The sequence below is a fragment of the Perkinsus marinus genome (genome assembly GCF_000006405.1).
Source record: "Perkinsus marinus ATCC 50983 genomic scaffold scf_1104296963016, whole genome shotgun sequence".
In the NCBI taxonomy this organism is placed as follows: Eukaryota; Perkinsozoa; order Perkinsida; family Perkinsidae; genus Perkinsus; species Perkinsus marinus.
Genome location: NW_003205208.1, coordinates 72,551 through 83,817, shown reverse-complemented (window position 1 = coordinate 83,817; position 11,267 = coordinate 72,551). Strand labels below are relative to the sequence as shown.

At 42.6% G+C, this 11,267-nt stretch overlaps 4 protein-coding genes across 4 annotated transcripts; 3 read left to right on the top strand and 1 right to left on the bottom strand.

Annotated features, from left to right (window-relative positions):
• Positions 1–985: 985 nt before the first annotated feature.
• On the bottom strand, positions 986–1,196 carry Pmar_PMAR019978 (hypothetical protein; the record flags this gene model as incomplete). Its single annotated transcript, XM_002771339.1, has 1 exon — positions 986–1,196. A coding segment is annotated over one exon (211 nt), but the record flags the coding sequence as incomplete, so codon positions are not given.
• Positions 1,197–2,256: 1,060 nt separating this feature from the next.
• On the top strand, positions 2,257–2,932 carry Pmar_PMAR019977 (hypothetical protein; the record flags this gene model as incomplete). The annotated part of the gene is made up of 3 exons (XM_002771338.1): positions 2,257–2,322; positions 2,685–2,831; positions 2,903–2,932. 3 exons carry the CDS (start codon positions 2,257–2,259, stop codon positions 2,930–2,932), a joined length of 243 nt encoding a protein of 80 aa, XP_002771384.1.
• A 1,485-nt stretch (positions 2,933–4,417) lies between these two features.
• Pmar_PMAR019976 (conserved hypothetical protein) lies at positions 4,418–7,735 on the top strand (the record flags this gene model as incomplete). Its single annotated transcript, XM_002771337.1, has 13 exons — positions 4,418–4,537; positions 4,579–4,693; positions 4,737–4,863; positions 4,904–5,003; positions 5,251–5,354; positions 5,587–5,728; positions 5,775–5,866; positions 5,913–6,040; positions 6,454–6,528; positions 6,576–6,668; positions 6,805–6,918; positions 7,297–7,389; positions 7,608–7,735. 13 exons carry the CDS (start codon positions 4,418–4,420, stop codon positions 7,733–7,735), a joined length of 1,431 nt encoding a protein of 476 aa, XP_002771383.1.
• A 2,556-nt stretch (positions 7,736–10,291) lies between these two features.
• Pmar_PMAR019975 (hypothetical protein) lies at positions 10,292–11,165 on the top strand. Its single transcript, XM_002771336.1, has one exon. The coding sequence runs from the start codon at positions 10,319–10,321 to the stop codon at positions 11,156–11,158; it is 840 nt and encodes a 279-aa protein (XP_002771382.1). The 5' UTR covers positions 10,292–10,318; the 3' UTR covers positions 11,159–11,165.
• Positions 11,166–11,267: the final 102 nt, after the last annotated feature.

Here is an 11,267-nt window from a genome sequence, read left to right as displayed (position 1 = left end):
GGGGCCGCTATGCCACCATCACATGATGTGCCAAAGGGGGGTGGGGCAGCTATGCCACCATCACATGATGTGCCCAAGGGGGGTGGGGCAGCTATGCCACCATCACATGATGTGCCAAAGGGGGGTGGGGCAGCTATGCCACCATCACATGATGTGCCAAAGGGGGGTGAGTCTCAAGTGATGGGGCCGCTATGCCACCATCACATGATGTGCCCAAGCGGGGTGAGTCTCAAGTGATGGGGCAGCTATGCCACCCACAAGAAATATCCCCAGTGAGGCAACTATGCCACCCAGAATCAATATTTCTAATGGGGCAGCTATGCCATATGTCACCTTAAGATACAGCTCACCAATAAAGATACGGCTGTACCGGCGACGAAATCAACAACTCCAATATCGAAGAAGTGTGGAAATCGTTGTTATCAAGGCGGTACTCTAGTTTCGATGAACTATATTGTTAGAAGCACATCTGACGTGTAGCTTGTCCCTGTGAATGAGTATTGTCCTATGGGCCATAGGCAATGCTCCTTGGATGTACTGCGTCTTTCCTCCAAAAAATTTCGTCAGAGTAACTTCGGCGGAATTATTCCTCCTGTCTAATGTGGATGCGAAATTCGTGGCACTAGTATTGCACCTTGTTAAGTTGGTTGTGTTCCCACATATATAAGAGTGATATAGCCGCTCCACTCTGTTGAACTCACCTCGCTAATACGAAAAAAATGATGGAAAATTTACAGCAGGAAAAGAACAAGATTTCTAATAGAGGACTTACCAGCCATGACGCCGATTTTCTTGAACTGGGCAAATTGAAGGGAAACCCCTTGGGTGCTGCTACCGTCGAAGGAGCCTCGGTAAGTGCCGACAATAGCGGCCGTCGCAGAATCACACGTATAGGGCGTATCTAAGAGGATCTTAGGTTCACGATAATAAGATACAGAATAGGTCCTACTGTCAGTCGTCGGAGTCGTCCGTGTAGTCGGACTACTACTGCTGGTATCATCACTAGGAGAGCCCGGCGATGTAGTCGTAGTCTCACCAGGAGTAGCACTCCATGGACTTGCCGTAGTGGTAATATGATTTGGAGAGGAAGTGTCAGGAGTAACCGGTACGAAGTTGGACCGAGTTGACGCACATCCTTGGAATATAACAAGTAACGAGCAGATAAGAGGTAGAACGACTACGACCAACTTGGTCATTGTCTTCAAAGAGGAAGTAAAAGAACAGTAATGTAACTGATGTAGAAGCTTAGTAGTAGCGGCACTGAATTGACAAAAAATGTACTCCTGAATCGTTTCGCTCCGCTGTTTGACAAAACTTCGCTCCGCCTTTTTTCAGATCATTTTATTAATACTTTTATGCTACTCGGCTATAATCGTGCGTCAAAATCTCACATTTTCAAATTTCTTCCACAAATTCTCATTACTTGCTCTTATACTCTCAGCAAGTGTCCCTCTTATGAGTTGATTTATATTTAATAATTCTAAAAGCCTCCCAACAGTACAATTCTACTCTTCTCAACGCATTCCCAATTCTACATCGTGCGTAATTTCATCAAGTTTTCTTGCACTTCTTGCAGTTAGACAATTTGTGTACTCACGCAGTTCGTGCAAATTTGCAACCATTTGGCGATCGTATGTGAGTACTCTTCCACCCAAACGAAACCTTCAACTATTACTCCACACTGTGGAGTCCACACTTTACTTTCATAACAAACCAAGTGCAAAAACCATGCAGGAAATGCACTATAACCCCCCTCCGTAAGAGCTAGAGATTCCCCGGAGCGAAGCGACGCGGGCAGCTAGTTTTTATCAACTCTCAACTGCTAAGTGCTTCCTTTCCTCGAATTACTAGGGTAGAAGTGCAGAAAAATCGATAAGGATTTCCCAAAATTTTTCTCATATTTTCATCAACACATGTAGTTGATCATGTGCATATCTTTTTCTCACACTTCCATTCCTTAAAATAATAATTTACGATTCGACTTTTATAAACGTATTTGTTACTATTCCTAATTTCCTGAGTTTATGATAATTTTGGAAAAAAAAAGTTTACGCATATTTTAGCAAGTTACTTTTTCTCATGCTATCTACACGAGCGTCTTCATATGCAGTTGGTCGAGTCGCGATGATCAATATTCGCAGTATATCATCTCGCATGCAACAGGACCATTCGAGTGCACCGAATTCACGGCGGATACGCTCAGTGTTGTCACCGGTTAAATTAGAAGATGCGAAATTGCTACAAGATATGCGGAGAATGGTACCAAATTTATTTCATGGGGAAAAGGCGGATTTTGGTAAAGTGCAGGAGATGACTGCTAGAGTAGGAAGTGGGGAGGAACGAGTGGTAAAAATTTATTTTGTCATTTTCATTTTTTGTCAAAAAAATTGATGAAAAAGTTACTAAAAATTGAGTGAGAAAACATGCACGTGTCGGTGACAATAAGTAATTTCTGAGGAAATTCTCATTGGTTTCTGTACACTTCTACCATAATTCGTATGGAAACTCCCGAGCTCAGCCGAGGAAAGCGAAAAATATATTTCTACTCCAACACTGATGACAGGGCCAAGGACATTTTCTTGGTGAAAATTTTCAGCTATTTAGTACATTAGATTTGCTCTCGTGGAAATTCTTCTTCTAGTGTTGAGAATTGAGTTTATGTTTGTATTGATCTTGCTGTTTAGTTTAAGCGTCAATGGCGATCCTATGATGATGTGAATCTCGTCGTGGAGGGCTTCCGAACGTTGGCGAGGCTTCATGCTGGACATCGCCCTATGGACGGCGCGTTGGCGAAAGACCTCCTGCTATTTATCAGGAGGAACTTGGATCGGGTGGAGGACCTGGGTTCGATAATGTACGTGCGCATGCGTGCAGATTTATTGTGTGCTGTAGTGTCCCGCAGGTATGCATTGTCAATTTGTGTGAATCGTAATAAGGTGATGAATTGTGATGTTGACCAAGTGGAGTTGATAAAAATACGAGACGAACTTATAGGAAGGATTCTGAATCGGCTACAGGGCAGAACGGCGCACATGTTGGTCACAGAAAGAGTTCAATTGTTGAACGCCTTGGCTAAATTGGATAACATTATGTTGGTGTTTTCGACTAAATCATAATTCGATAAATAATGGTGGATCAGGTATGAGCCTTTATTCCACGAGTTAATGAGAACTATTTTGGAATCATATCGTGGCTGCATCGGAAACGACTTGGCGATGGCGAATTGCACTTTTTATAATTCCAGTGTTTACGTTATTACAGCGGCTTCGAAGGCTGGCTTGATTAATAAGGAGTTATTTGATTTAATTGCTGACCAGTGCATAGATGGGTTTGAATATGTAAGGGGGGATTTGAACCAGGGACCTTTTGGTGGAGAGTTGGGTGCTCTACCGTTGGAGTATTTTGAATGTTGGGTTTTAGGTGCCGTATATAGCACTCTCGCATCTTCTCATTGGCATGGGCGAGTTGGCTTCCTATGGATACTCCTATAATCGTTGGCCAGATCTGTTCACTAAAACAGCGAGTATTTTCGAACACCACGAGATGCAAGAGGCGACCTCGTTGGTCCCTCCAGCGGCGATTATGCGAATGCTGAAGGGCCTCACACTTGCTACTATCGCTGGTCAACTTACTCAGTCTGAACGTGTTGAAGAAGTTGTTGTGAAAGCGTTGGGGAATCTGGCAGAAACCATAACTGAGCATGAGGGTCTCGCATGGGACAGCCACAGCGTGCCCGACCTTGCGTTTGTGATGGCGCATTTTCAACTTAGTAACGATAGGTTGATCGATCTCGTGACCGCATACTGCACAGATAGAGCGATGGTGGACTGGCCTGTGGTCCATTTGGTGACCACACTGAAGTAAAACGATTAATAACATGCGTGTGTGATTATTTCGCTGAGATCAGATACGGAATTCGGCAACCTCCGAGCGAAGTCGTGGAGATTTGGCTCGATCGTGTTCTCTCTCATACACTTTACAGTTGCCGTTATTGCGATCCACCAACTCTTACTGCGTTAATTGAGAGCTTACAATGTTTATACCAACAACCTGTGACGTTTTTACCCGTGTTAAAACGTGATGATCGATGTCGTCGTATAGCGTTGGCTTGTTCGAGAGAATTGGTCAGATGGATGTTGCATTTCACTGAGGAAGATCTACTTCGATGCTTGGCAGTGTTACGTACTCTCGAACGCCTAGTCCCCGACCTTACCCTTCAAAATTGGCTCGAGCCAACCATAAGGGAATTCCTACGTCAGAGGACAGCTACTACTGCATGAGTTGAAGTTTCTGTAATGGTGTGTATCGCGTTATGAAGAAAATCTTGTGAAATCGATTAGAATGGCGCGCGCTTTTTACCAAGGCGTTCAAGAGCAAGATAAAGATATTGTGACGGTGTTGTTGTTATTATTATTGAATGTTGGCTACCCGCTGCCTTTGCCGTCGTCCTCTTTATGGTTTGTGGACTCAGTCGAGGAGGAGCTACTACTGGGGCTCCACTGTCACCACTGAGATGCACAACGTGTCACCAACCCAGGTATCTTGAGGTTCGCCTTGGTAAGATTCATTTCATGTCAGGTTACGAGACTTCCGAATGGTATGAGAGTCGCCACTCAATTTTCTTATACGGATTCCGCGACAGTTGGTTTGTGGATTGACGCCGGTGCTAGATATGAAACTAAAGAGTCTAACGGTAAAATTATTTTTTTTTCGGAAAAAAATTTTTTTTTCCTCAGGAACTGCTCATTTTTTGGAGAGAGTTCTTTACAAGGGCACCAAGAACAGATCGCGCGATCAGCTGGAAACAGAGGTTGAAAATCTTGGCGCTAATTTGAATTCCTACACTGGTCGCGAACAAACAGCGTAGGTTTTCTGGGAATTTTTTGTGATTTTTTTTCTTCAGATTTTATGCTAAAACGACTAAAGATGGTATTTTGCCATGTATTGACATTTTGGCGGACTGCATTCTCAACCCTAAACTAGACGGTGATGAAATTGAAAAAGTAAGTGTGTTTCGTTTTCCGTGTGGGAAAATATGCACATGTTGTTAATGACTATGAAGAATTTCTGAGGAAATTCTCATTGGTTTCTGAAAATATGCACATGTTGTTGGTGACAATATGAAATTTGTGAGGAAATTCTCATTAGTTTCTGTAATCACTTCTACCTAAATTTGTATGTAAACTCCTGAGCTCAGCTGAGGAAAGCGAATAAATATATTTTTACCCCAACACTGCTGGTTAATCTCAGGAACGGGTTCGTATTACACAAGATCTTCAAGCTGTGAATCAATCTTATGAAGAACTACTTTACGATAAAGTCCACACAGCCTGTTATAGAGATTGCTCGCTAGGGTAGTGATTTTATCGGTTATTTTTACTATATTATTTTTTTTGTTTTCTCGACGAGATTTCGATTGAGATTTTTCTTGTATTTTCGGATGAAATTTTGTTATTTCATCGTTAATATTTCATGTAATGGAGTTTCACTCGCTTTACGTGAAGTGGTGTAATACTCTGTGCAGAACTCATGTTTTTCATGTCACTAGGGTGAGACTCCATATTTTATCCGCAGTTCTTTTTTCAGGCAAACTGTCATTGGTCCCGAAGAAAATGTGGCGACGATCAAGCGCGACCATATGGTGAATTACCTCTATAATAACTTCACCGCTGATCGAATGGTTCTTGTTGCTGTTGGGCCTGTTGATCACGCTCAAATTGTGAAGGAAGTAGGCGGAGCGAAGCGTGGAATGTTTGGCATTTTTGGTGTTTTAGGCGGAAAAAAAGTTTGCAAATATTCGACCGACTGCAGGGCCGCGTATGTTGGAGGAAAAACCATATTTTTGCGCATCGGAATTGGTGTATAGGTAGGGAAATAATTTTGTGGCGCGTGACGTTTTTTCATGCTGTTAGAAATGATGATATGGGTCCTACGGCTCACATTGCGATCGCTTATGAAGGAGTGCCCTGGAGAAGTCCCGACTACATCACGTTTATGTTGATGAATGCGATTATTGGTAGCTATGATAAGAAAAATGAAGGTAAAAAAATGGAAATTTGTGAAAAAAATTGTGAAAATTTTCATCAATTTTGTGATTTTGTTGTGATTCGTAGAATTTATGGAAATTTGTATAATTTTTCTGATGGAAAATCGTCATTTTTTTTATATTTTTCTATGTGATTAACGCGTGGTGAAATGGGAATCTCCGTGAACTAATTTAGACAATTTTCTCCAGTGTGGGAAAATGTGAAATTTTTGAGGAAATTTTGGGAAATTCTTATTGGTTTCTGTACATTTCTACTCGAATTCGTATATATGAACTTTTCACAACTAGTGAGGATAGCGAACATATATTCGTTATTATTATCGTTATTATCGCGCCGAGTATATCATACCACTCTTTATATTTTCTCGAATTAGTACGTATATTTTTCCCTATTTTTGTCCCTACAGGTTTGGTTCCGGGTCTGCAATCAGCGAATCGCATCACACAGACTGGCGCCACTAGAATGGACGTTGGGTGTTTTGGTGAGTTAATTTATGTGAGGTAAATTTTGGTTAAATTTTTCGATCAGATTATTATACCGGTTTTAACATCGCATATAAGGATACGGGCTTGTTTGGATTCTATATTGCTACGGATGAAGTCGCGGTTGAGCACGCAGTCGGTGAGTTAAAAATACTTTGCGAATTTTCGTTGAATTTTGTACCATAATTCGTGTGGAAATCTCCTCAGAGAATTGAAGTTAGTGTGGAAAAATATGAACGACAATATGGAAATTATTATTTTTTTCTAAATTTCAGGTGACCTTATGTTCGGGGTGACGAGCTTTTCGTATTCGCTGACTGAGGAGGAAGTTATGAAGGCTAAGAGAGAACTCAAGACCAATTTCTTCTCGGGACTGGATAACACTACAGGTAAATTATTTTTTGGTATTTTTTTGGAAATTTTCGAGTTGCATTTTTTCGTAAATTATATAAATTATTGTTTATTACATCAAGTCAATACCACATTAATTTATTATTTATATTTTTTCCATTTTTTTACTATTCACTCACAGGAAATTTTTTCCTCCTCAAAACAGAATTTTATTCAATTCCACATTTATTTTTCTATGGATAACCGTAGTGGTAAAATTTTCCGTTATTTTTTTGGAAAACTTTCCGTATTTTCGAGTTGTATTTTTTCCTAAACTGTATAAATTATTGCTCATTATATCACGTCACTTTCGTATTAATTTATTTATGGATATGTAAATTTTTTCGCACGAGATTTGTTTTCTTTGGTTTTTTCAGGAGTTGCTGAGGATATTGGTCGGCAAATTTTGGCATATGGCCGAAGACTCTCTCCCGCGGAATTTGTTGAGAGGTTGGATCAAATAGATTCCCGTAAGATTGGGGTACAGTGTGGGAAAATTTGCATATTTCGACTACATGTGTTGGTGAGAATATGAAAATTCTGAGGAAATTTTCATTGATTTTTGTACACTTTTATCGAAATTTATATTCCAATTTTGTGGGAAAATGCCTGGGCTCCGCAGAAAAGAGTAATTATTTGTTTCTCCAACACTACGATGGTATACTTCGTTACGTTTGGTGTGGTTCAGAGGAGGTCCAACGTGTTGCTTGGAATCGCCTACACGATGCTGAGATCACTATGACTGGTGTCGGCCCCTTACACGGTTTACTTCAACTGTGGGATCTCAGGAGACAAACTTGGTGGTGGAGATATTAATATCATAGTTTTTTTTTCATATGATCAATGAGCACAGCGTTGGCAATGAAGCCTTCGCAAAAGTGATGGTTGGATTTTTACGGAAAAAAGTGGCTCTGTGTTGGTTAATATTCTTCAGCGAAATTCGGGATGAATTTTTTATAATCAATTTTATTACTATCAATACTTGAATTTTCAGTTTTGTCATGTCACTGTTGACGCCTTTGTGTGTTGAGATATGTAGCGATGCAGTTATTCAACTCTGTGGATGTATACTAGGAGCATCTACGTTTCTTTTAAGCAGTCGATCAGAATATGAGGGAACTCGGATGAGCCTGAAACGACAAAGCTGGTTGTGGTCATGATATTGGTGAGCAAGTGCAGGAGTATGCTCCTCACGATATAAAGCGTCGGTCTAAGTGCTGCGGACCGACGAGCCAGGATCAGCTTAGCTGATTCAGCTACAAGACTGCTACTAACATCAGCGTGCATGTGGTCTCCAATAGTTGGAGATGGTGGCAAAGCATTACGCACGGAGACGGTCTCAGCAGTATCCCTGTGGTTTTGTGTACTTCATACCATCTCTTGTCCAGCACGTGTGTGGCTGCAGTATTACTCCTTGTGTGCTTGAAGGATGCTCATGGACCAGCCCTAAAGGGAGTGGTATCTTATGAAGACGTTCAATCAGTGCATCTATCTCGACTGCTTGGCTCACGTGTCGCGAGTCGTCTGTAGGAATGCGTGGTCTGAAAGTCGTCTCATCTGGCTGGCAGGAATTCTGACTGTTGTGAAAGCAGGGGAAAATGGCAGAGCGAAGCGATTCTCTCGTTTAGAAGAGCAGCGAGCAGATGAACGAAAGTTGCTACGCGTCCATTAACCTCACCTTTCACGATAAACTTTGTCCGAAGCTGCTGATTCTGCTGCTCTTGGTGCTTGGCACCTGCTTTGCCCGAAGCTTCAACACATGCCATATGGCATAAACGCGCCAGAGGTGTGGCCCTCTGGGAGGGCGCGCCCAAACCTTTTATGCACATCACGCAGGTGTGACCTGCCTACAGTATAGGGCTCTAAAATAAAAAGGTAAATTTTAAATGGTATGGCTGTAACTGAAATTATGTGACCAGAGATTGGTCTTGAAATGTTCGAATTCACGTGGTGCTGCTGCGTCATGTTGACGTGTTGTAGATGGCACGAGTTGAATATATGGCTCGATCGTTATGAGTTACACTATCATTGAGCATGTTGTCCAATAATCAGGATATCTATTGGTTCTGCTCAGCTCATATGGGTCGCGTTCGCAGTGTGGGAAATGACGTATGAGATGGCAATACGCTACATCAACACCCTCAATTAACATAGTGCGATGCATCGTCGGAAGCACATCTTCACTGGAGTCTCCAGTCTGGAGATTCTCAAGATCTTTGGTTGTGAAATATATTCGTATCGGAGTCCACATTTCTACGGTTGAAGTGAATCTCCTATTGAGGTTTTCGTCCGAGCCACATAGCTCGCGAAAACCGTCTTCATTTCCCCTCACGAAACCATCCTTAGACCCGTGACCCGCGGACCGCGAATATTCATCATTAGCTGCCTTTCGGCTACGTTGTTACGCTGTGAGCCTCACTAGAGAGGTTTGAAATAGTGTGTCTGATGAAGCATATCGTATGTTAATTGATTACTAATGAGTGAATGAAACTTCCGGACTGAGGACGATTTTCTTACTCTTCTAGCAGCAGGCCTATCTTGATCGTATTGATTTGATTGTCAATAGGATCCACACCGTCGTGGTGCGCCGGCACATTCGTCTCACTGACCTTCTCCAGGAGAATACTCCGTATAACGAGTTAGCTGCGTTTTTTAGTCAGTCAAGGTCAGTCGCCAAATACCGCTCACATAAGCGCCGCGCAATACATGCGTGATGAGAATGAAAACCTCACAGGCTGAGAGTAACAGCGACTAGAGTCACTTGTAATTATCAGATGCGTAGCAGCTGCTCCCCGAACGGTTTTAAAACAGCTGCACTTGGTGATAAGCTCTCTCCAAGTGAAATCACTGATAGCAGTACATGTTTGGACTTAGCATATCACGCAACGTGATTCACGCTTGTGTTATTATGCATCATCATCCAACAGTAACGTTTCACAGAACGTAAGACCCAAGTAAAGATGGTTGACGATAATTTCAGGAGTGAGAACTTCAACATCCTCTCTCTCTTGTTACTTGTTCACACTCTCTGGTAGATGGTCTTCTCGTGTTGTTTTGTCCAGTGTTGGAGGGCTATGCTGCACAAGGCTGTGCGGAAGTTTGTTCATTGGTAGCGTTTAACGTGAATTACGAGAGTTGATCGATGTTGATGAATGAGAAAGACTCCCGAATGAGGGGTACTTGTGGGATCCTTTCTTCCGGCCCTTGATAATAGTAACTAGCACATCTTCTAAGGAAGATGTTACCAGTCAGTTTGGGGTTACTATTCACCAGTGGTGATTGGCTTAATACTCAAGAAGATGCTACGCAGGGCTTTGATGACGGAGTCTTATCTTCACTCAATCTTGAAGGTTCGCGATACGAAATGCTCTCAGTCTTTTGAGTCTTTCCTCGAATCAAATGCTGTCTGCTGCCACCGCGTTGGTCACTATGGCAGTGTTAGCTGGTTATGGTGTCGTCACCGGTGTTGATGCCTCTCTCAAGCCTGGGAAATACTGCGCCTACCAAGATGTGTTTAGTCCTACACCTGGAATGATGCTCAGGGGGTGCATGTTCTTCCAATACGACTCTCCTGGGGAGGCTATCGTGGGTTACAACTATTTCGGAATCCATTATTACGCTTTTCGGTACGATAGCGCCGTTATCAAGGACAACACTTTCATCTTGAAACGTTTTGGACGTAGTGAGGGTCCTGAGATATATCCTTACTACGAAGTTGGCTTCGATCTGAAGGTGCCACCGGGGTCGGCCGAAGTTGTCCAGATGGTCTCTAAGAAGGGTGATTATGTTCACAATCTAACAATGACGGCCTGCGAGAATCCGAAAAAATACGATGCCGCTTGTGTCGCCATCCCTTATGCAGTGTCGGCTCCCGACGGTTCCCTCACATCGGACGAGGAGACGCCTACAGGGTTATATGACAACCGGATCGGGCCACATGATGTCAGCACTTATTTCAGAGCGAAAGATTCACTGGCGCGCATTTCTTTTAGAGACTGGCGCAGTCCGCTAGGTCAGAGTTCCGCAATATATAACTCAGGCACTGGCCCCATGAAGTTGAGTAAGGCACGTTGTGGAGAGCTTATACAGCTCGACAATTTCTACAAGACGAAGCAGTTCGTTAACGTCCCTGCACAGTGGTTCTACTTCTCGTACGACAACACGGTGGAATTCGTCCCTAACAATAAATCAAAGCCCAGCGTGGTTCTGATACACTTGCCGAAGGTATCGAAGAAGTGATGATTATTGGTGATGTGGAGTGCATCTGTTTTGCTTTCTCATCTTATTCTATTATATAGCCAGCAGAACGTCAACAACTCGCTTTTACGGATGTGAGCAACGACGGCTG

Coding starts and splice junctions, on each gene's coding strand:
- Pmar_PMAR019975 (XM_002771336.1), top strand. CDS start 10,319: ATGCTGTCTGCTGCCACCGCGTTGGTCACTATGGCAGTGTTAGCTGGT.